This window comes from Mercenaria mercenaria, chromosome 17, assembly GCF_021730395.1.
Source record: "Mercenaria mercenaria strain notata chromosome 17, MADL_Memer_1, whole genome shotgun sequence".
Lineage (NCBI taxonomy): Eukaryota > Metazoa > Mollusca > Bivalvia > Venerida > Veneridae > Mercenaria > Mercenaria mercenaria.
Window position 1 is genome coordinate 13,019,518 of NC_069377.1, and position 25,777 is coordinate 13,045,294.

Below are 25,777 nucleotides of genomic sequence, written 5' to 3' on the forward strand. Positions count from 1 at the left end.
CATCATTATCCCAAGTATCTTAATTAAGTAATTATAACATAAGTGAAACTAATGGGTTGATTTTATTGTTACATAATTGAATATTTATTTTAGGAACTTATGTAAGACTAAAAAAATGACTTATCTTTTCGATTAATTAACTATCTTTTTTTCAATATATTCTGCACAAAATTGAACATAACGACGAGACTTATTTTTCAGCTGGTGCCAATATTAACATGCTGATTTTAATAACGTTTTTCTTGTCTGCCATAAATCCTTGTTTAGTCTATTTCATATTTTATAGTAATCTAATAGAATTCAAAGCACATTAAATGACACTGTATTCATCATTAATCCAGAAATGGCAAACAAGAAATCGTCTCTATATTTCCAAAATTTATATTTCACACTAAAGAATATTTTTCATTTTTAATTAAACTTACTGGAACATGTCTCAGTATTAACTTCAAGACATTGATTTCCACTTCAAAGACATCCTGACAACCGATTTGGATCAATATAATTATCTAAAATCAGACTGATTTCAATGTAGTTACAGATGCTGGCGGACAGTAGATTACGTGTCGTATGAATAAAACTAATCTGTTTGTATACAAGATTAGAAAATGAAAACGAAAACAACAAAAAAATGTTATTTATGATGGCTGAAAGAACATAATGAAAAGGATCAGAAAAGAAGACAACGACAAGACGGTCATGAGGCCCTTAGTCGCTTACCCGATCTGTACTTGTGGAAAGTTCTGACAAAGTTTGGTGAATACCCTTCAACTCTCGGATGAGAACGAGAAGTGTTTTATATTTATTTTAGGCACTGGCAGCCCCTAATATAATTCGTGTGGAATTTTGTTATAGAGGTCGAAAAATATATGCTACGGGGCAAATTAAGTAAATCCGCCAAGTGGTTCATCAGAAGAATTTTGATAATTTTGAACGAGAGCTCATTATATGAATATTACAGAATCTGATTTGATGAAGATCCTTCATATGGTTCAGAGGAAGAGTTATGTTCGGGAGGCCTCTGATAACTAAATACTAGCGCTCCAGAGTTATGGACTTGATATCGAATACAAAGTACGAGTAATATATAACACACTTTACTTCATATCTATGTATACAAAACTTGACAGCAAATATGTGATTCAAGTACAAAAATGTATTATATTTTGTCCAGTGAGAGATTCGTTGAATTAGACAAGCATGTACAGAATACCCAAATGTTAACACTAATAGATTTAAATATTTTTTGTGTCATTTTCTAATTTTTTAAATCGTTCTCTAAAACAGATGTGAGTTGGAAAAATATATGTATACATAACTCAAAAGCTAATGCAATATATATTGAAAACTGTGATAATCAATGAGGACAGAAACCTGTTTCAAATTCATTTATTCAGCTTACGAATTATAACTTAATAGAATAAAACATACTTGGTAACCAATAGATATACAATAAATGGCTACAGTTTGAAAAAGACACCGAATTAACGTCAAGGAATTATGAAAACAAATAAATGCATAAGTGTCATTCTGATTGTCATCAGACTAAACGAGAATTCCCTCTTTTTGATGTTATTCAATATACCATTCTTTTTTAATTAATACTTTGTTTAAGCTATTGAGGCATGTCTATATATAAAATTAACAAAATATTTATATTAGCAAAAATAAGGTAAACACACATGTAAAGAAAAAATGATTAAAATTGCACTTTAAAGGAAAGACAACAAGTATCAAATAAACTAGGATATCATTACAGGTACGTCGTCCAGTCGAAAGCCTAATAAATAACATGCAAGAACTCTGTCAGAGTGGTTATATAGGGGCTTCAATTATTTTTCAACATATGTTGTTTGATCGTCAGCTGAATATTCACTCTTTCCTCACAAACATGTCAACAAATCTACACAGCATTTTTACCAAAATTTAATGTACTGTGAATAGTACTTTATGTCAATCTATCATATGCTTTCATTTGTCAGGGTAATGTTTTAGCGGTGTAAATGTCACCAGTTCCAGGTATGTTAACAATGTCTCACGATACATGATTTCATCTCTCATTCTGTATGTACATTCTAAAGGGCTTATCTTAGCTTAGCAATCGAGTACATCACCACACAAGTTACTTTCATTCCATATCCTAAAAACGCAGTTTCAACTGGAACGGTTCTGTCATTCACATACTAGAGTAAGTTCTCTGATTTAGATTTCACAACATCATAATTTGCACGTATTTCCATTGGATACTACAGATGTACTTTTGGTCACGTTATTGTATTCGTCTGCAAGACCTTCTTCCATATTTTTATCTTCAACTCTAGGAATATTGCTATTGTTGTCGGCCATTTCCTTTGAATGTTTGCTTGGATGTTTCATCTGAAAATTTAAGTCAAGCATTTCAAAATCAAAAACGGTGTTGGAATAAAGCATATTTTAGTCGGTTAAAAAGCACTTGCCACAACATGATAACATAGATAATCAAATAGAAAAATGTATTAATTTCGTTACTACAGTTGATATTTAACATGGGTTTAAACGCATTGTTGAAGCACATTTACCATTTCTCTTTTAACACATCTTTGATTCATGACAAATTGCCGATACTATTATATCAGTGTACATATTAAGGAACATGCACATGCACATGCACATGCACTCATAAAATCAAAGTGACGTTTATATAGGTGAAACGGCTAATTATTGGCATTATCTGTTTTCAATACCCTACCAATTTCAAATACATGTATTTGATAAAAAGTTCACAAACTATTATTACCTCAGTTTCTTGTTCAAAGTATATATCTGGCTCATCCACTCTCATATTTTTGAAATCTGGAGCATACGTGAGTGTGAATGTCAATATGGATAAAGCCAGTAGCCATTCTGTGATTGTCGATGTCAGGTAGATACTTCGTAATTCATCCTGAAAAAAATATGACATGAACGAAGGTATTACAGTAAGTAAATTGGCGATATAGGTATCGAAAACTTCACTTTTGCACAGTAACTGATCAGGGCACTGCACTGATTATTATACTGGAATGGAAAACTATGTTTTGAATTAAATATGATTTTATTTTTCCGTAGGTAGGTTGAACAGTTTCCTATATAGAGGAATCGTAATGCAGAAACTCCTTTTTACCAACAGTTGTGGTATGACAAACCCAGATATATGCCTATGGTTGAGCCAACATTTATTATTAAATGACTCGGTTTGTCCATATTCAGCACAGGAAAATTGTCTTTGAATATTTACTACCAATAAAAATCTTGATGTTATTTTTAACAAATACCTGGTAATAAAAATTATATGACATTAAATTTTGAATGCAGCGTTTCAATCAGTGTATAACAAAGTTGATATATTTGAGCCGCGCCATGAGAAAACCAACATAGTGCGTTTGCGACCAGTATGGATCCAGACCAGCCTGTGCATCCGCGCAGTCTAGTCAGGATACATGCTGTTCGCTTTCAACGCCTATTGCAATTAGAGAAACCGTTAGCGAATAGCATAGATCCTGACCAGATTGCGCGGATGCGCAGACTGGTCTGGATCCATGCTGTTCGCAAATGCACTATGTTGGTTTTCACATGGCGCGGCTCATTAATTTTTGTTCATATCCATTTGATGGGGATTTTCTATATCTATAAATAAAGTATATTAATGAAAGATGCGAACTGGATATTTTTAAGAATCTGATCTCTTAGCCAAAGTTTGTTGTTTTAGCTAGCTGTTTCACTCATAGTTCTCTGACCAGTTAAATGAATATGCAGATGCATATAAAAATTATATCTTTTAAAAGATACCGGTATTTTTTTAATTGTTCTTACATTACTGTTAAGAGGAGTTCGAAAACTACACACTACAACGGATTTTATTACATATACAACTACTTGATTACATCTTTAAATTCAAGTCAGAAGGCTACATACCCATTTTGATCCTTTCCCCCGTGCCTTTTGCACTTTGTAAATGAGCTTTGTTGTACCAACTTAACATATATATTAAGGAAAGTAGCATAAAACGCTAAAGTTCTACGTGGAACGTTCATGTTTGCACATATTGAAATGAAACACTGGTGGTACGATTATGAAGAAGAAAATATTAATTGAAATAATGATAAGAGAAAACGTTTAAACGAAACAAATTTAATTTATTCGGGTCTAGCTACATTTGAAACACGTAATAACAGTTCAAGATAGATTTTCATTGTATAAATGAACTGATAAATGAATTTCACTTGTTTGGTTCTAAGCTGCAGTACACTGAGAGTTAAGGTCATTACCCTGCATACATTTCTAGTATGTGCAGGCAAAGATGCTGCAGTACACTGAGAGTTAAGGCCATTACCCTGCATACATTTTGAGTATGAGCAGGCAACAATGCTGCAGTACACTTAGAGTTAAGGCCATTTCCCTGCATACATTTCGAGTATGGACAGGCAACGATGCTGCAGTACACTGAGAGTTAAGGCCATTACCCTGCATACATTTCGAGTTTGGGCAGGCAACGATGCTGCAGTACACTGAGAGTTAAGGCCATTCCCTACATACATTTCTAGTATGGGCAGGCAACGATGCTGCAGTACACTGAGAGTTAAGGCCATTACCCTGCATACATTTCGAGTTTGGGCAAGCAACGATGCTGCAGTACACTGAGAGTTAAGGCCATTCCCTGCATACATTTCTAGTATGGGCAGGCAACGATGCTGCAGTACACTGAGAGTTAAGGCCATTACCCTGCATACATTTTGAGTATGGGCTGGCAACGATGCTGCAGTGCACTAAGAGTTAAGGACATTAACCTGCATACATTTCTAGTACGGGCAGGCAACGATGCTATAGTACACTGAGAGTTAAGGCCATTTCCTGCATACATTTCGAGTATGGGCAGGCAACGATGCTGCAGTACACTGAGAGTTAAGGCCATAACCCTGACTACATTTCGAGTTTGGGCAGGCAACGATGCTGCAGTACACTGAGAGTTAAGGCCATTACCCTGCATACATTTCTAGTATGGGCAGACAGCGATGCTGCAGTACACTGAGAGTTAAGGCCATTCCCTGCATACATTTCGAGTATGGGCAGGCAACGATGCTGCAGTACACTGAGAGTTAAGGCCATTACCCTGCATACATTTCTAGTATGGACAGGCAACTTAACCTATCGTATAATCAACAGCAAGCTTCTATATGAGGCATAACAGAATTTGACACATCAGAACACATTTCAGTTAGAAGAGGCTCGGGAAAGGTTCTGAAGCACAACAGATTCAAAATAAAAGACCCTTGGAGGATTTGACAATTTGAAAGGATACATAGCACCAACATCAATAACATGATCACGCTGTTTATAAACTGGACTACAAGGGCAATCTTCTTCCTGTGGACTTTGTACCTCACTTGGTACGTTAGTGCTGTCTGGAACCAACAGTATACAGTCCCGAGTATGAACGCAAGCCCAGCTCCGATATAGTGTGGTATTCGATGGACATCTACCTGAAAATACAAAAAATAGGATGATTTAGCATTGTAGATCTGACTCATTTTTGGTTGCGAGTTTATCCCGCTACCAAAGTTAAAGTGTATTTCTGACAATCATAACATCTTTATTTGATTCCGAATCACATCCAAAGGATGTTCATGTGCTACACAAAATAGTCCCATTCATCAACAATGCGGATGAATTATCAATGAACAAGCAGTTTTTATTCAACCTGTATCCACTCACACTGACCATTTAGATTATATAAGATCTATCAATGATAAGGTATTCCAGCCCATGGTTACATCACAAGCTAGGTCAGGCAGAGTTCTTCTTAGATATGAGGCACATTAAATTTGTATTTGTTTCTCATTCATGTATATTCATAGACTGGCATTTAAACAGAAATTAAAACTACCAAATTCTTCCTGTCACTTAATTATAACAGCGTCCTTGAGATGATTTCCGTACTAAGTTTGCTAGACAAGAAATCAAAATTCGAAGTATGTTATGAAGTTATTAAAGAAATGAAGTTCCGACCTGTAAATCTTCAATAGAAGTCGTTGAATTTATATAAGTATAGCAAAAGGAATCTTGCAAGCTGACCTGAAAGTTAGCAACCAAACTGAGGCCGAATGCCGACAGTATTCCGAGCACGAGTCCCGCCGAGTTGATTTTGTACCATTTGTCTTCCGGTGGTGTTAATTGGATGCAGAGATACTTCTTACAAAATAGATATCTAAGGAAAACATTCATTCCCACTGAAATTTATTAACAAAAAAATTGAAAGACAACAGATATTTTACTATGTATAACCGTCAAGGTATGCTGACACACCGCCCTAAAAACTAATGCATTGTACAATGTACTTTACGTGAACAACTAACAGTAATGGAAATTCTTTGATATTTCGAATGAATTGTCTGAAATACAGATTTCATAGAATGTATTTTACAGTTACTTTTGTCTCAAATGTCTGTTGTTTTTTGTTTTGTACTATAAAGTTATAAAATCTTAAAAACACTCAATTTAAAGACACTTGCTGCAGTTTCTTGTATGAGAAATGGTGCAAAAATTTCCCAGTGATAGAATCTGTTCAAACTTTGTATATGAACACAGTTTCATGTTAAAAACAGAAAAATTCAAAAACAGTCATAGGTCACCGTGCTTCTTTAGGAGTTATCTGCCCATAAATCTGAAATTTTCTTCAAATTTGCATATTCAAGGGCAGATAACTCCTGAATAAGCAAAGTGACCTCCGGCTTTTTTCATAATTCTGTTTCTAACATTACACTGTGTTCATATACAAAGTTTGAACAAATTCTATTATTGGGATTTTTTACCCAAAACTGCCGCATGCGTCCTTCAGAAAAAATCCTCATATCTATTTCAGTACGACTGGTTACTTTGTTTTAGAATTTTGATAAGTACTTGGCTATTTGTTCTGGTGTATGTCTGCTCCCAATATGACTAGAACCGGGACCTCAAGTTTATATGTTCTTAAACTTCTAGTCGCATTAAATAGACAGTAATGACGTAACTGTTCCGTAAATTATGGTAGTCCAAATGCAGAGGAAGAGGGAGCAATCAATAAATGTTCAAGCGGAAAAGTGGTCAAAAAGGACAGATTATAAACATTGTAATTAGTGCTTCCTTGTGTATAAGTAGTCTTTTTTTTTTCAAAGTACTTACACAAAACTACCCCTATATTGACCATTTGGCTAAACACAGATCTTGCTGGTGATTCTGTAGCAGTGTAGCTGAAAAAGAAATTGCGGTGAAAAAAACAAATGAGCCGTGCCATGAGAAAACCAACATAGTGTGTTTGCCACCAGCATTGGCCAGGATCCACGCTGTTCGCTAACGGTTTTTCTAATTGCTATAAGCTTTGAAAGCGAACAGCATGGATCCTGACCAGACTGCGCGGATGCGCAGGCTGGTCTGGATCCATGCTGGTCGCAAAGCCACTATGTTGGTTTTCTCATGGCGCGGCTCAAATATAATCTGCTCGCTCTTGAACTTATATTTTGATTAAGTAAGTGGTCCCTGTTATTTAGACAACAAAATGTCAAAATAGTGACAACAATTACATAAATTATTTTTATCTGTCTCTATATCAGCGTATATTTTGTCTTTAGTTTTATCTTTTCCATGCCTGTTTGTCGTATTATTTCATCTCATTACAAACTCAAGCGGTTAACCCCTACCATGCTAAATTTCTAGAAATGAACTTGTCCATCTTCCAATTTGGACAGTACCATTAACTGTTGAAAGGGGTGCTTACCAATGAGATACTGGCTGAATAGCGAACAGAACAGTGCAGATCATGATCAGACTGCATGGATGTGCATGCTGATCATGATCTACACTGGTCGCAAAGGCAAAACCAGTCGTGTCCAGCATGGTAAGGGTTAAAATATCGTGTTGAAGAAAATCGTTTATATTAAATATTTTACCTGATGTATGGAAAGTCAGGCTCTGTTTGATTGTAGGACACAGCTATGGCATATCTGTAAGATCAAAATATCAACGTCTGTGGGAAATATCTATGAATACATTAACCACAAGGCAAGGGCGGACAGACAATGCGATGACTTCTATAACTACTAGTACATCACGTCAAAAGAAGAACATAAATCTAGAATGGCTATCGGCTGGAAACTGGTGCATCCTTAACCATCAGTCTATCATTAACATTCAGATGGACTCATTGTTCATGTAATCAAAAAAGTTATCATAATACTCACGACGTCCAAAATGATGAGAAGAGCCATCCTGACGTCAGTATGGGCAACAACCAGAGACATCTCTTCAAGGGCACAAGGCACAAAATAGACATGGCACCGGGTGGCTTCGGCAGCTCTGACTCGTTCATACTGAAAGAGTAATATATTAGGCTCTGTACATTAAAAAATGTCGACGTTAATGTAATTAGTCAGGTGGAGGGGCCAGCTATTACAACTTAACGTCAAAATTTCCAATGTATCATGTGCAACTGTTGCCAGTAGGTTGGTCCAGAAGGTACGATTTCATCGGGCCTTCTTCATTAGTCTATGATATTTATCTTGCTTTCGGTCATGCTGCAATGTGACATGCAACGTTCGATGCACTGTCTCGCTGTACTTATCCATTTGCCTTTCTTGTATGTTTTACTGCTTTTAGGAATAGAAATGGTTCCTGGACTGGGTGAATTTTAGAGTCAAATTCATTGTTAAGAAATGAAAATCAGATATTCAGATAATTTGAAAAGTCATAAGGTACCTAATACGAGTTTTTGACTTCAATATTGCTTAAACGACCACAAATCAAAAAGTGATTATACCGTTGTTACATTTACTTGAAGGTTCACCTCAAAACACAAATAAAATCTATTTACACTTTTATCATGAAAAATATCATTAATAATCATCATCATCACCATCATCATCACCAGCAGCAGTCAACAATCAAAACAACATTTCCTCGTCATCATGACTGTTAGCAACATCGCCAGCAGCATTTTAATCACAGCAACATTTACAACACAATATCAGCATATTTTACGTGAACATATACTTCAAATAGCGCATGAATGACTATCTGTCATCATCATCATCATCACCACCACCATCATCATTAACAGCAGCAGTTGTATCTCAAACAACAATCTCGTTCCACTTATTCTGTCATATATCTATATAATAAAAACAAAACATTTGACTTTGACTCCAAAATTTCACTCTAGTTTTCATTCCAAGGTTCACTCTAAAAATCTCACTCCAGATTCCACTCAAAAACTCCACTCAAAAACTCCACTCCATATTTTGTAGCATGTCCGTTAAATACTAAATGACAAAACCCATCGTCTCTTGTTCACGCAACGTTGTAATATTCATATGCAAAAAGATCAAGAGAAGCCTGCACGTAGAAGTGTTATAAAAACATATATAAAGGATTTTGATTTTAGAATTATTACGTTTTCATTTCTACTGGTCCACACTTTGTCATTCAGGTGAAAACACTAAAAGAAAGAAGCACGGAAAAAGCTCACATAAAACATATTGTTTGCATAAAGACTATAACCATAGTGCTCAAATGTTTGCCAGAGCGTAAACTGTATCTTTATAAAACAAAATACATTAAATAAAAAAAGCAAACACTCTAAGATAAGTTCTAAATGGTTTATAAACAAAAAAAACAATTAACATACTATACGACGTTAATGTAAGGGAGTTGTCACGTAAAATAAAAAAGCGTAAATACCATCTGGTTTTATTTTTCTAAAAATTCGGAATTTTTGACAACCCTCAAATGTCAACTTTCGAAATGCTATATACATTTGTGTATCTTGGAATAGTATTTACAAATCTGGTATTTTACAAAAGCCCAAAACACCTATCTCTTGACGAGAGCTGAAAGTGATTTTCAAAACGAAAAAAAAAAAGAGAGAAGTTTTTGTAAATTTACCAACAAATCTGTTTTGACAAGCTAATATGGTAATATTTCTTAATTATAGTAACGAAGTGTGGGGATTTCATGCCGGCAATCGATAGATAGAGTACATATGCAATTTTGTGAACGCCTATTAGATGTCATAAGAAGTACACAGAATGATTTTATTTATGGCCAATTAGGTTGGATGCCCCTGCAAAAAATGAGTTATTGTAATATTACTAAATTTTGAATTAAACTATCACGTCATGTCGAAATTGGTAGGTGGAACCAGCCTGTTAGTACACCTATAAATAAGCGAAGATGTAATGTTTGTAACTTGGTAGAGGATGAGTATCATTTTATAATGCAATGTAACATATATGAGCCGCACCATGAGAAAACCAACATAGTGTCTTTGCGACCAGCATGGATCCAGACCAGCCTGCGCATCCGCGCAGTCTGGTCAGGATCCATGCTGTTCGCTAACGGTTTCTCTAATTGCAATAGGCTTTGAAAGCGAACAGCATAGATCCAGGCCAGACTGCGCGGATGCGCAGTCTGGTCTGGATCCATGCTGGTCGCAAACGCACTATGTTGGTTTTCTCATGGCGCGGCTCATATATTGTTTTAAGAAAAGGATTGATACATCCATACTTTTGAAGACGGCCTAGTTTGTATATATTTACTGAGCTTGTAAATTCAAGTGATGCAAGTTTTTTAAAGAGTTTATGTCTTATATTGAAAAGCATTCACAACAAGATCAAATCTAGTGTATATACATGACGACTAATGATAAATATAATGATCACCATTTTGAAAGGTTATACTTCATGAATCATAACAAATATATTTTGCACATTCAATTATAAAAAAAAATGTTTTTCGGAGTTCATGCGAAATGAACGACAGAATAGGATCGGCAAATTCATAAATCGCGAAAAAAAAATTCATTTCTTATATTTATATTATATTTCCTTTACATTTGCAAACAAGGTTATATTATAATTGCACACGTTTTGTTGCATTTAACATTAAAATCAACTTCCCGGCCATTCTGTTTACCAGACGGAAAAACGGCGACGTCATCTAAGTAACGTTCTCCCTGACTATATAATACGCGGACGTCGTGAGAACAGCGGCCCATTATCACTAAGTAGCGTTGTCGTAACTTTGGCGCCTTTCCTATTGCTGTTACAAAATGAATGTCAAATTTTCAATGGAAATGAATAGGGCGAATGTAAATATTGTAATATATCATTATTTGAATAAAATGTTTTACAAAAATGATGTTACAACGATTTTGCCAATCAACAAACCGAATCTTGCAACGTTCTTTCGTGCTCTGACAACTCTCGTCATTCATGAAATACTAATATAGCTTTAGTGATATTGTATTAAATCTTAGTTTTTCAAAGGTATGCTGTATTTAGTTGAAATTGATTTTGTTTTTATTAAGATCATTTTGTGCGTTATATATGAAACACCTTGAAATAGCTTCCATTCTTGCAAAATTTTAAAACATATACAAACTGTATTACTTTAAATGTACTTGGTGCAGTTTCTAGTAACAGAGATAGAGCCAAAATTTCCCAATAATACATTCTTCAAACTTTATGAGCCGTGCCATGGAAACCAACATAGTGGGTTGCGACAGCATGACCAGCCCAGCTGCGCATCCGCGCAGTTGGTCAGGATCCATGCTGTTCGCTAACACTTCTCTAATTGCATAGGCTGTGAACGACAGCATGGATCCTGACCAACTGCGCGGATGCGCAGGCTGGTCTGGATCCATGCTGGTCGCAAACCCACTATGTTGATTTTCTCATGGCACGGCTCATATATGAAAACACTTTCATGTTAGAAACAGAAAAATGCAAAAACAATTATAGGTCACCGTGCTTGTTTAGTAGTTATCTGCCTTTAAAACTGGATTTTTCTTTAAGCATGGTGACCTTCGATTTTTGTTTTCATAATTCTGTTTCTAACAGGACACTGTGTTAATACACAAAGTTTGAACAAATTCTTTTATTGGGATTTTTTTTACACAAAACTTAATATTTAGATTGTAAAATATATTAGCTGAATGGTAAGCACACCATTGACAAACTGAAATAATACAGACAACAATCTATTTCACAGACAACACTAAAGTTACATTCATATTACATTATTACGCATATGATCATTTGTTCATTGTTTTTAAATAATCAAATGTTCACTGTTACCATGTATATATGATGCATATTACGACACGGGTATATGCAACCTTATGGTTGAATGAAAATAAAACTAAAATCTTTAACTGGAAATTTAACTGTGACTTCACGATTCACACATTTAGAAAACATGACTCATACTTTTATATACTGTATAATTCCTCTTAATCGATCTTTACACCTATTACACGTGCACTTTTTTACATAATATCAAAGGAAACCACTTAATGCAGGTATTTCCTGTATGCAATGTTTGCCAGATTCTATTAAAGTAGCATCAAAATATGAAAATATCTATTTTACAGCTTTTTGATCCACTTAAGACCGTTTCTTAACCACTGTCATTACTAACATGCTTTCCTCAAATTGCGCCTCTACGAAAAGGAACGGAATTTTAATCTAAATATGTTTTTTCTAATGCAAACATTAACACCTTCAGTTAATATCTAAACGCAGATAAGCCCCGCATATTGATGCAAAATCTGATTTTCCTGTAAACTATAAAATTAATTAATTGCGTTAGAAAAAGCGTTTGTTCAACGAAAGCTATTATGAAATGTTTAAAAGTTACACCTGAAAATCACATGACCCTGGAAGGGCAAAACTCTCGACGATGTTAAATATTTATGGAAACGCTCTCTGATATCATAGATTAAGAAATATGTAAAGAAAAACTACTGTGGGAAAATGAAAATAAAATATTGGTTATAAAAAAACTTTAATGATTCTGCTAGTTAATGAATTCGTGGCCTCCGCGCGAAAACAAAAAGAAATTGTGAAAGAGATCACAATAATGAATTATACGATATTATCTTCTACACAGGTGTCAAACTGTGGGGGGGGGGGGGGGGGGGGGGGGGGGGGGGCAAGCGGGTTCGAATCATGGTATGTGTAATGTCCACGGTCACTTGTTTTTTTTTATTATGAAAACTGGAAGCAATTACCGAGACTCATAACAGATTAATAGATGCTTAACATTATCTGTCCTATAAAAAGAAACATTGTATTGTTCAAATGCTCAAAATCAACATGCAACACATCATAATAAGCAAACGAGTTGTCCAGTCGCATTTCAGTAAACTCCGATAAAATTTTAGTGCACCTTGTGTGCGAGGCGTAGGGCTGTATAGTAGTAAGAAGGTACACGGATCTTGTGGAAAGGACGTTTTCCCGGCATGCGGTGTTAGATATGTAAGGTTTGTATGTATGTATGTATGTATGTATGTATGTCAATGAAATTGTAGCCTGTTTTTTAAACGCCGTAATAACGTTGTTTAGTCAGCCGTCAATAGTTGGTTGTATATGTAATTCAGACCTGTCTAGCGGAAATATGACTTTGCTGACGTTATATTCCAGCAAGATACCTGATAACTAGTGAGAATGATCGGACACTTTAGATTACCTTCACAAATGTGTGTACATCTGAAACAAATGTCAAAGGACAGAAGAAGCAATTTATCAACATATCTTTTGGTGCATGCTAAGTCGTCTCCTATAAATGCCACTGTTAAACCTCAGCAAAGTGAATATTTATTTGTAAATACATATATTTTAATTTTTATGTAGTGTTGTGCATTTTCGTGACACAATATGATTATAATGTTTTCAGTATAAAATTTATTTCTGAAATGACATTTTTGTATTGTAACTTTTAAGGGTTGTTGACACCGATGTTAAAGTCCCTAAGTTCAAGTACATCCATAATTTCTGCTATCTTAATTTACATGGCTTGGACACTAAAACGCACAAACATAACCATTGGTACTCACTTTTTTTAAAGTTTCATTACTTTTATCTTGGAACGCCTGACGCCATGTATGGGAGTCAAGTAAGCCCGCGTTTTAAACGGAGCATAATTTACACACCCGCACCTCGTCGATGATATCTACTCAGTGGATTTGCAGACGAGTATCCCATAGAAGAAGAAGTAGAAGTAGAAACTAAAAGTAACATTTTACAGCAAAAACAAGATGTTAACACAATTTCCATATAAAGTTCGAAATTCCAATATATTTTTTTAAATAATAAGGAACTGTATATGGAAAACTTTACCGTGTACCACTTTGAAGTTATTACATTCCTTGGCGAAATGACCTTTCAAGTCTAAATAAGTATTGCAGATATACTGTAATATATATAAACTACTTAAGGTTTTATAATTTGACTGCTATATTTTTTAAAATTGACTTTATTATGACAAACTATTATTAGGCCAAAGATCATGTCACTTCGTTTAAAATAAAAAAGAGACACCCGACAATGGGAAAATGACATGAAATATGACAAACATCAGTTACTGCTCATTCTGCCTAATTCACTTTACATATTGCTAATCATTGCATAGATTTTGTCTGCTCTAAAATTGTGGTTAACCATTTTTACAACTCATATTTTTTAAATAAACATTACTTCAACGTGCAACAATTACATACGCATGTTTGCGATGTTTCACAAATAAGGAAAATATTTCATTGAACAACTTAAAACAACTTCCTAGTATGACATATTGTTTAATGATTCTAAAAATATAAACAATATGAACTAGATGCTGAAAAAAATAAAGGCGCGCGAGTGATGTTGCAAAACATTGTCATAAAGGCGTTTAAACTTCGAATTCGGGTTTACATGAGTATTTTGAACGTGAAAAAAAATCATAGAACATTGTAATGTTCTGAGTTGTGACACAATATAAGCTTATCAAAATAGTATAAGATGTCAACAAGTTAAAACACTGATCAGCCTCAAGTATTTGCATCCGTGTTAAATGTCAAACAATGGAATCCCAAATTGTCCCGTTGATAAAACAGCTCATTTGATCAAAGTACTTTAATGGTGTATACAATCCAATTAATAAATTCATGAGGTTTGTGCAAAATATGAACTGAGGTGGTATAAAGCAAAGATTTTTTTTCTTTTGTAACTCTTGTCATTATGTACGCGCACCCTTACCCTGCTAAATTTCTATAATAACTTGTCCCTCTTTCAATTTGGACAGTGCAATTAACTGTTGAAAATAAAAGGGGTGCTTACCAAAAAGATACTGACTGAATGGCAAACAGTGCAGATCTTGACCAGACTGCATGGATGTGCAGGCTGATCAATCTTGTCCAGAATGAAAGGGTTAAAAACCTACATGGAAATGAAATGATCCGCGCCATGAGAAAACTAACAATGTGCATTTGCGACCGGCATGGATCCAGACCAGCATGCGCATCCGCACAGCCTGGTCAGGATCCATGTTGTTCGCTAACAGTTTCTCTACTTGCAATAAGCTTTGAAAGCGAACAGCATGGATTCTGACCAGACTGCGCGGATGCGCAGGCTGGTCTGGATCCATGCTGGTCGCAAAATCACTATGTTGGTTTTCTCATGGCGCGGCTCAGATAACGAAACAGATATCAGGTGTGATAGTACGCTATATACAGTCCCTCTTACTTCTCATGGCTTTGGCATGAAACACGAGACTGTAACTTACTTTTTTATTTAATCATTTTTTGCAAATAGCCTATTACTTTAAGAGTGGATGTTCATTATTTGTGTTAAAAAACATAACGGAAATGATACGTAGTTAAAAATATCTGTCTAGTTTCTTATACTTGTAGCAACACGGATATTCTGACAAAATGTTAGCGCAGAAATACTGTTGCAATCATAGATTTATTAAGATTTAATTACTGTTATAATATAAAACTATAATGAATCTTTTGAGATAATTAATTCCAAAAATTCTTCTATTGTTTACATTTTAATTATGTAAAAGTAGAGCGCGTGAAAATGACAAATAAAATTGTCATAGAGAAACACACAAAAACAACAACAACAAAAAACAACGTTACTTATATCAGACAAATATTATCGTGTATGTTTGTCTAAATTACAAAATCATTTTATGTTCGAAAAAAAAAGAATATAATAAATTATGATACTGTAAAATCATTTAATTTCGTGGGTATGAAATCTCATGGTTTTGATCAAAACGGCAATTTCGTAGGGATGTGAATTCGCGGATTTCATCTTTTGAACATAAAATGAATGTAAACTTTACTTGTTTTTTTTTGGGAATAAATTCCGTTGATTGACTCAACCGCGAAGTCCACAAAAAGTAGCCCCCCACGAATATTAATGATTTCACAGTATTATATAATAAAAGAACATGATATTACCTAAATATCCTTCAGCGAGTCGCACAAATTATTTGGGAAAATATAGTGTATGAAACAAAGTTATTTCTTTCCGTATACAGTGTGTTTTGTTGTCAATATGAATTATGGAAAAACAATAACTTGTTTATATATTTATATATGTATCAGGGGTCCTTACAAAACTTTTGAACACGTGACTGTAACACAATACTTAACATTATGATATCATTATGAATGATCTACAGGAAAACCGGGAATACTTGTATTGCGTTACATTTGCTTATTGCTCTTAATGCCTTTTGTTTTAAATGAGGCTGCCGCATATTTTTGTAATGAGCATCATATATAAATATACATTGCCTCATAATTTCTATTTCCAATGATTTTTGTCTCAAATATTTGTCAAAGGTTGAATATTGATTAACAATCATAGAAAATTTGAATCTAGTGCTTCTGATAACGTCAGTGTTAAAGTTCATGTGCAAGATTGAAATAGTGTTTTTCTATATCCTTGTAGTTATGAAAAACGTCTATTTCAATATTAAATCAGTCTTCAAGCCTCATGTAACTTTCAGTTACATAAACAGCAAAATGGTCTGCTAAATTCAAGATATAGTTTTCATAGCACACACACTTCCGTTAACGTATTGAGAGGAATGGAGTATCATTTGGGTAAAACAGTCTGAAACAACTCATGAGATACCAATATACGCTTGAAGTTTTCACGAAGCGCATACTCGGTCGGAAGTTCTGTGAAATCCCACGGATATCTTGATTTTTCTGAGCACAAACTGTGTCGATCTAAATGATACTTTATTATGTTATATAGCGTAAATAAAGGAGCCGTTGCTTTTTATTTCTATTCATGCCATCATCGTACTACCTGCGCTTTTATGCAGCAACTTGTTTTTTCCTTTTTTATATTCACAGGAATACGGTCTCCTGGACAAGTTTCAATGCAATTTTATTTACTTTGTTACGACTTGAAACACGTAACTGAAAAGTCAATATTACGGTATCCGATTGATGCCAAAAGGCGACAATCGACATTCAATGTGGCACCAACAAGATTCCGTACAATGAGCCCATTGCTCGCTATGATCTAGAGAGATCCACCGATAATCCGTAAACTTGCTAGTTGGCTTTCGTACATGGATGAGTTCGAGCCATAGAAACAGAAATTAACGACAAATTATATCCAAAAATTTGATAGGATGTACATATCCTATATTATAAGCGACTCGTTCTGATATATATATATAAGGTAGAGAGCAATAAATTAATCATGATCAAATGTAATCATGATCAAATGTTATCGCTAGCGTTTATCTAATTTGCAATTACGAGTTTTTTCCGAAACACAAAGTATTATGCATCATTTCATACTTATTACGACTTGTAAACAGAGGATATTACATAAGTGAAAACGTGTTGAATAAAATAATAAACTGCTAAGCTCGACTTGACTAACCTATTTGTTTGACTGTCTGCTACTTTGTAACTGAATCTCAAAAAGCGTTTCCTGCAGTGTCCTAACTATGTAAGGGACGATGTTTATAAAAGCACATATAAGCTATAAACCAATGCAAACTCTCTAGATATTGTACAAGGAACATTTTGAATTTTGATGATGTCTTTATTCGATTTCATTTCATTCAAAATTTTGAACTATAAAAAACAGTATCAAAAGTGCAAGTTAATCTAATTGTATTGCCATAAATAGCTATAATGCAACTCCATTGCTCTTTTAATGCTCTTATCTGCCCACTTGGCTCAATAGGGAGAGTACAGATCTACGGATCGCGAGGTTGTGAATTCGAGCCAAGTGCGAGGCGTATACTCCCCGCGACGATATATAAAAAGACATTGTGTCTGAAATCATTCGTCTACCAACTCTGATTCATAAGGAGAAGTAGGTAGTTACTTGCGGTAAACAGGTATGTGCTGGTACAGAATCCATAAAATGGTTAGGTTAGTTACCCGCTGTTACTGAAGTAATGGCGCTAAACACAAAGCAAACAAAGTCCATATGTCTTGGCATGATAAAAATTCAAAATATTTCGGCTTTTAAACATTCAATACAAGTGTGGAAAGGTGAAATAGCACAGCAATATACAACAAATATCCTTTCAGGAAGCGCAGCTTCACAACAATTACCACTATAGGAGAAAAAATATTCAGAGCTCTTCACTATGAAATCAAATCAATTTTTATATTTAACACAAATAATAATTATGTATTATGATATGGCAAAGAGTTTACGAATGAACAACAAGCGGGAGCAGAATTTTGCAAGGAATTTAGCAGTGAAATAGCATTTAAGCATTTTTTGTGGTACAATGGAATAAAGACATCCTCAAAGTTCAAAAAATTCCTTGTACAATATCTAGAGAATGTACATTGAGTTATACTTGTATTTGCTTTATAAACATCGTCTCTTGCATGGTTAGGAATTTGCAGGAAACGCTATTTGAGATTCAGGAACAAAATAGCAGTCAGTCAAATAAATATATTAGTCAGGACCAACACTTGCTTTTCCAGATCGAAGTTCAGCGAGTACCACATAATATCGGGGCGGGTCTATCGTTCGGGTTCGGGACATCAGATTTCCGTGACAAATGTGAGTACATCTGAAACAAATGTCAAAGGACAGAAGAAGCATTTAACAACATATCTTTTGGTGCATGCTAAGTCATCTCCTATAAATGCCACTATTAAACCTCAGAGAAGAATATTTGTATATACATTAATTTTTATTTAAGTAATGGTGTGCGTTTTCGTGACATAATATGATTATAATGTTTTCAATATAACATATATTTCTGAAATGACATTCTTGTAATGCAACAATTAAGGGTTATTGACACGGATGTTAAGCTGTTACCTTAAGTTCAAGTACATTCATAACATTTCTTCTTTACTGGCATTTGCATGTTCTTGCTTACGTGGGCACTAAAAACTAAAATGTAAGGATAGGTTTCCCGGAAGCACAGAGCACTCCAAACACAGCCATAGAGCCATGCATCGCAAAGTAGGCCCACAACAAAAAGAAGCTGTAACGAAACAATATTGTAGACGGATTGCTACAAAATTCCAACAACAAGTACATTTTAAATATATGCAAAATACAGAAAAGTGGGCTGAGGTTAATAATGGATAAAAGGGTCGGGTGCTGCGGTAAAGTTGAAAAAAGCAAGGATGAATATTCAGCAGGGATAGCCACGTTCTTAAAACGCAGTCTCCCTACACCGTAAACCGAAGCAGTGCAGACACGCAAGTACACAAGACAAACGCACACAAACACACATACACAACAAACATACACAGATAAACAAACAGAAATGTTAGAAAAAAACAACACGGTGGTCTACAGTGGCAAAAGCACAAACTTAACTGAAAGTAAAATCTTACAGCAAAAACAAAATGTCAAGACATATTAAAAACAACTTCCATATAAAGTTCGAAACCTGGTGAACTTGCTCAATATCTTTTTTAAACAACAAGGAACTGTATTTGGAAAACTTCATCGTATACCTATTCGTAGTTAGTACATTCCTTGGCGAAATGATCTTTTAAGTTTAAATAAGTATTACAGATGTACTTTAGGGTCACTACGACCCTTTAATGATATGACTGCCTTATTTTTTAATAACAAATAAACAAATTTCTTGTTAAATCTTATTTTCGGCATGTATTTTCATAAATATTTGTCAAAGGTTTGTCTGCCAATTTATTTCTCGATTACTTCCCTTTATGGCTTTAACTTTACAAGTTCATCAACAATATTGAAAGTAGTACTTTTCTAACCATGTAATTAAATATACTCTATTTATTTTTAAAATTAAATCAAAATCATTATGAAACTTTAGATTAAAATTTACTTTATTATGACAGACTATTATTAGGCCAAAGATCATGTCACTTCATAGCAACAATGGGAAAATGACATGAAATATGACAAACATCAGTTACAGCTCATTATTTTATTTGAGCCGCACCATGAGAAAACCAACATGGTGCATTTGCGACCAGCATGCTGTTCGCTAACGGTTTCTCTAATTGCAAAAGGCTTTGAAAGCGAACAGCATGGATCCTGACCAGACTGCGCGGATGCGCAGGCTGGTCTGGATCCATGCTGGTCACAAATGCACTTTGTTGGTTTTCTCATGGTGCGGCTCATTTACATATTTTTGTCTGCTCTAAAATAATGAAGTGGTTAACCATCTTTTCGAATGGTATTTATAAATAAGCATTACTTCAGCTTGCAACATCTGCGATATTTCACAAATAAGGAAAATATTTCATTGAACAACTTTAAACTATTTCCTAGTATGACTATTGTTTAATGATCTAAAAATATACACGATATGTAATAGATGCTGCAAATAAAGGTGCGCGATTGCACAAAATAGGCGCTGCAAAACACTGTCAAAAAAGCGTTTAAACTTCGAATTCGGATTTACATGAGAATTAAAAACGTAAAAGTCTGTGTTTGAAAATTTGTGACACAATATAAGCTAATCAAAATAGTATAAGATGTCTACCAGTTATAACCAGTTACAACACTGTTATTACACTGATCAGCTATTCATCCCTCCTTCAGTCATTTGCATCCGTGTATGGAATCCCAAATTGTCTCGTTGATAAAACTGCTCATTTAATCTAAGTACTTTAACAGCGTATACAATCCAATTAATATACTGATGACGTTTATGCAACATATGAATTGAAGTGGTATAAAAGCAAAGATTTTTATCTTTTGTAACTCTCGGTCATTATGTACGCGCACCCTTACCCTGCGAAATTACTATAATGAACTTGTCCCTCTTTCAATTTGGACACTACCATTAATTGTTAAAGGGATGCTTACCAAAAAGATACTGACTGAATGGCGAACAGTGCAGATTATGACCAGACTGCACGGACGTGCAGGCTGATTAATCCTGTTCAGCATGATAAGGGTTAAAAACCTACATGGAAATGAAATGATCCGCGCCATGAGAAAACCAACATAGTGCATTTGCGACCAGCATGGATCCAGACCAGCCTGCGCTTCTGCGCAGCCTGGTCAGGATCCATGTTGTTCGCTTACAGTTTCTCTATTTGCAATAAGCTTTGAAAGCGAACAGCATGGATTCTGACCAGACTGTGCTGATGCGCAGGCTGGTCTGGATCCATGCTGGTCGCAAAAGCACTATGTTGGTTTTCTCATGGCGCGGCTCAAATAACGAAACAGATATCAGGTGTGATAGTAGGCTATATACAGTCCCTCTTACTTCTCATGGCTTCGGCATGAAACACGAGACTGTAACTTTTTTTTTACTTTAATCATTTTTGCAAATAGCTTATTACTTTAAGAGCAGATGTTCATTATTTGTGTTAAAAACATGACCTAAAATGATACGTAGTTGAAAATATCTGTCTAGTTTCTTATACTCGTAGCAACACGGATATTCTGACAAAATGTTAGCGCAAAAATACTGTTACAATCATAGATTTGTTGAAATTTAATTACATGTAGTGTTATAATATAAACACTGAAATAAATCTTTTGGGATAGAAAATTCCAAAACATCTTCTATCGTTTACGTTTTAATAATGTAAAAGTAGAGCATGTGAAAATGAAAAATAAAAATGTCACAGAGAAAGACAAAAAGAACAACGAAGAAAAAAAAACAACATTGCTTATAACTGACAAATATTATCGTGCATGTTTGTCTAAATTACAAAATCATTTTTTGCTCGAAAAGAAAAAAGAATAGAATAAATTATGATACTGTAAAATCATTTAATTTCGTGGGTATGAAATTTCGTGGTTTTGGTCAAAACGGCAATTTCGTAGAAATATGAATTCGCGGATTTCATATTTTGAACATAAAATGAATTGGAATTTTACTTGTTTGTTGGGATTAGATTTCGTGGATTGACTCAACCGCGAAGTCCAGAAAAAGTAGTCCCTCACGAATATTAATGATTTCACAGTATTATATAATAAATGAACATAATATTACCTAAATATCCTTCAACGACTCGCACAAATTATTTGGCAAAAAATAGTATATGAAACAAAGTAATTTATTTCCGTATACAACGTCTTTTGTTGTCAATATGAATTATGGTAAAACAATAATTTGTTGTTTATATATTTTTATTTATATATATATATATATATGAACTTTTCTTTTGAACACGTGACAATAACACACTACTTAACTTTATGATATCATTAAAAATATCGGCAGGAAAAAACGAGAATACTTGTATTGCGAAACATTAGCTTATTGAATTTTGTTTTAAATGCGGCTGCCACATTTTTAATAATGAGCATCATATATGTATATTTCTTCAAAATTTCTATTTTCAATGATTTTTGTCTTAAATATTTATCAAAGGTTTAAATATTGATTAACCATAATACAAAAATTGAATCTAGTGCTTTTGATAACATTCCTGTATATTTGTAAGTGTTAAAGTTCATGTGTAAGATTAAATAGTGTTTTTCTACCCTTGTACTATTTTAACCATAAATCTTCAAGCCTCATGGAACTTTAAGTTACACGAACGGCAAAAATTGTCTACTAAATTCAATATATAGTTTTCATAGCACACAACAGAGAGGTATGGAGTACCATTTAGGTAAAATAGTGACTCGTGACATACCAATATACGCTAATAAGAAGCGCACATTCCGGTGAAATCCCACGGATATCTTGATTCTTCCGAGCACAGACGATGTCGATTTAAAGGAGTTCATCACAATATTTTGTGCGCAGCTCAATCGCGCAGCAAGCGATAACAACTGTAAAGTTCAGGATTCGCCGCCGAAAGTGCATCATTGTCGGATATGCAGCGCACTCGCGCAAAAAATATCGTATTGTACTGACAATATAGGTCGTGCATCCATATTTTAACCTTTAAAAGTGTGGTGTTTTATTGGAGGAGTAGTCGTAGGAAGTGCTCGAATCGAATACATTGTTGACAGACAATTTGAAAGCTCAAGTCAATAAAATTCAGTATAAATTTAACGTAGTCTATTCCTTCAAGTTCAAATGTGACTTCTAAAATATTGTTTACTTTTTGTTGCGCATCTCGCATTTCAGTAGGTAAGACCAGAGATATGGCCCTTAGACAGTCAATTTACATAAGGTCTAAACATTGTGTCGCTGTACCCAAAAGAATGCGCAAAGAGTCTGAAAACCACACAAGAATTTTAAATTCAGCAATGCGAGGTTTGTGCAAGTGCTTTTATTGAGGTTTCACTCAGTATTAAAACGATTTATAGTCCTGAACGTGAGGTCAAATATATACGTAAAAATGCGCATGTGAAAACTGTGGAGATGTATCAAAAAGTATCTGACCTAGAGGCATGCAACTTTAAGAGTAATTTTCGCCATGTGAGAAGAAAATGTGTTAAGAAACTGATTTAAAACCATTGTTGAATTATTGTTTTGTAAGAAAAAATGTTTAATTTTTAGTGGAGTTGGGTAATGAAAAATAACTTTTGTGGGTGAAGTGAATATTTTTTAATTCTTCTTGGAAAACAAAAGTCACGGGTTGATTTATTTTTATTTTTTTGGTTTACAATTTTTTGTCTTGTTCTAGTTAATAATATAAAATTTGGTAAATTCTGTCCGCTATTTTTTACAGATAGTTAATAAAATACTTCGTGTTTTTCTTCAGTTTCAGATACTTTTCGACATCTTTCAAGAGTAAATTTTTCAGTATATATTATTATATGTTGACATTTTATTGCATAGTTTAAGCGGTTTTTTAATTAGTGATGACATAAAAACAGATAACATCAGAGGGGAAAATTTGAATAAATAGGTTGTTTGCAAGTTTTAATTATGACATGTAGTGTTTGTTTTCTTGGGACAAAAATAAACCGATTTGGTGTTCTTCATATAACTTTAAATTTGAAAAAGAAGCATGGGTACCTAATCATTTTTATTTTTTTTTAAACTGTCATTAACACAAAAATCTATAAATATTGACAAGTTTACAAAAATATTCTGTCCGCTAGAAATAATTGTGAAAAACATCTTTAAATGATACTTAATTACGTAAATAAAGGAGGCGTTGCTTTTTAATTCTGTTTATGCCGTTGTCATACTACCTGCACTTTTATGCAGCAAATTGTTTCTTCTTTTTTATGTTCACAGAAATACGGTCTCTTGTAAAGTTTCAATGTAATATTATCCATTTTTGTTACGAATAGAAACACGTCACTGAAAATACAATGTTACGGAATCCGGTTGGTGCCATTATAATTACCTTATATCTAATTTGTAAGTACGAGTATTATACATCATGTCATACTTATTTCAACTTGTAAATAGAGGATATTACGTGAGTGTCTTTTCATATTGAATTTATTAAACGAGTTGAATAAAAGAGTAAAATGCTAAGCTCTGCTTGACTAACCTATTTATTTGACTGAATCTGCTACTTTGTTACTGAATCTCTAATAGCGTTTCTGCAATTTGCTAACTATTCAAGAGACGATGTTTATAAAAGCAAATACAAGCTATAAATCAATGCAAACTCTCTAGATATTGTACAAGGAACTTTTTGAATTTTGAAAATGTCTTTTATTTGATTTCATTTCATTAAAAATTTTGAACTATGGAAAACAGAATCAAAAGTGCAAGTTTATTTGACTGTATTGCCGTTAATGGCTATAATTCATTTCCGTTGCTTTTTACTGGTCTTGTCCTCCCGCTTGAGGGAGAGTGCAGATCTATGGATCTCGATGTTGTGAGTTCGATCCAAGCGTGAGGTGTATGCTCTCCGTGACGATTGATAAAAAGACTTTGTGTTTGAAATCGTTCGTCTACCAACTCTGATTCATAAGAAGTTGGTAGTTACTTGCGGTAAACAGGTATGTGCTGGTACAGACTCCATAAAATTGGTTAGGTTAGCTGGCCGCTGTTGCATAACTGCTGTAGCGTTGAAAATGGCGCTAAACCAAAAGCAAACAAAAAATTTATACGCATAGGCACGATTTAAAATTAAAAATATATCGGCTTTTAAACATAAAGTATGCAGATGTGAAAAAGCGCTGCAATAAACAACAAATATCTTTCAGAAAGCGCAGCTTCACAACAATTACCAGTTAGAAGATTTATTATAGGAGGAAAAATAATCAGAGCGCTTCACTATGAAATTATATCATTTTTTATAATTAACACAAATAATATGTATTATATGGCAAAAAAGTTTACGAGTATAACTATAATGAACAACAACCGGGAGCAGCATTCTGCAAGGAACATAGCAGCGAAATAGCATTTAAGCATTTTTGTGATACACAGCAATTAGTTGTTCGTAGAAATCCCTAGTTCTATAAACAGAATAAATATCAAATTGAATGCAAATGCATATGAAAACACCAATCTCTTCTATTCAGAAAACGTACCCGGGCCATAATTTGCTATATTTTAACATGATGTTGCCCACGAGCGCAAATGTGCCATTTATTGTAAAAGGCGTTGTTGGAAAGAGCATAGGATAAGCTAAACT

General features: G+C 34.2%; 1 protein-coding gene across 6 annotated transcripts; it reads right to left on the reverse strand.

The window, feature by feature from the left end:
• Positions 1–1,081: 1,081 nt before the first annotated feature.
• Positions 1,082–22,404, reverse strand: LOC123535948 (DNA damage-regulated autophagy modulator protein 2-like). Of its 6 annotated transcripts, XM_053529088.1 has the most exons (10): positions 16,277–16,414; positions 15,144–15,242; positions 8,232–8,360; positions 7,941–7,994; positions 7,177–7,244; positions 6,091–6,245; positions 5,318–5,498; positions 3,934–3,992; positions 2,777–2,923; positions 1,082–2,376 (listed from the first exon to the last, which is right to left on the reverse strand). In XM_053529088.1, the coding sequence occupies exons 3-10, from the start codon at positions 8,357–8,359 to the stop codon at positions 2,218–2,220; spliced, it is 951 nt and encodes a 316-aa protein (XP_053385063.1). In that variant the 5' UTR covers position 8,360; positions 15,144–15,242; positions 16,277–16,414; the 3' UTR covers positions 1,082–2,217. The 6 variants fall into 6 exon arrangements, with proteins under 6 accessions (XP_053385063.1, XP_053385064.1, XP_053385062.1 ...); XM_053529089.1 differs by lacking the exons at positions 15,144–15,242; positions 16,277–16,414 and adding an exon at positions 22,267–22,404; XM_053529087.1 differs by lacking the exon at positions 15,144–15,242 and having other exon boundaries at positions 16,277–16,431.
• Positions 22,405–25,777: the final 3,373 nt, after the last annotated feature.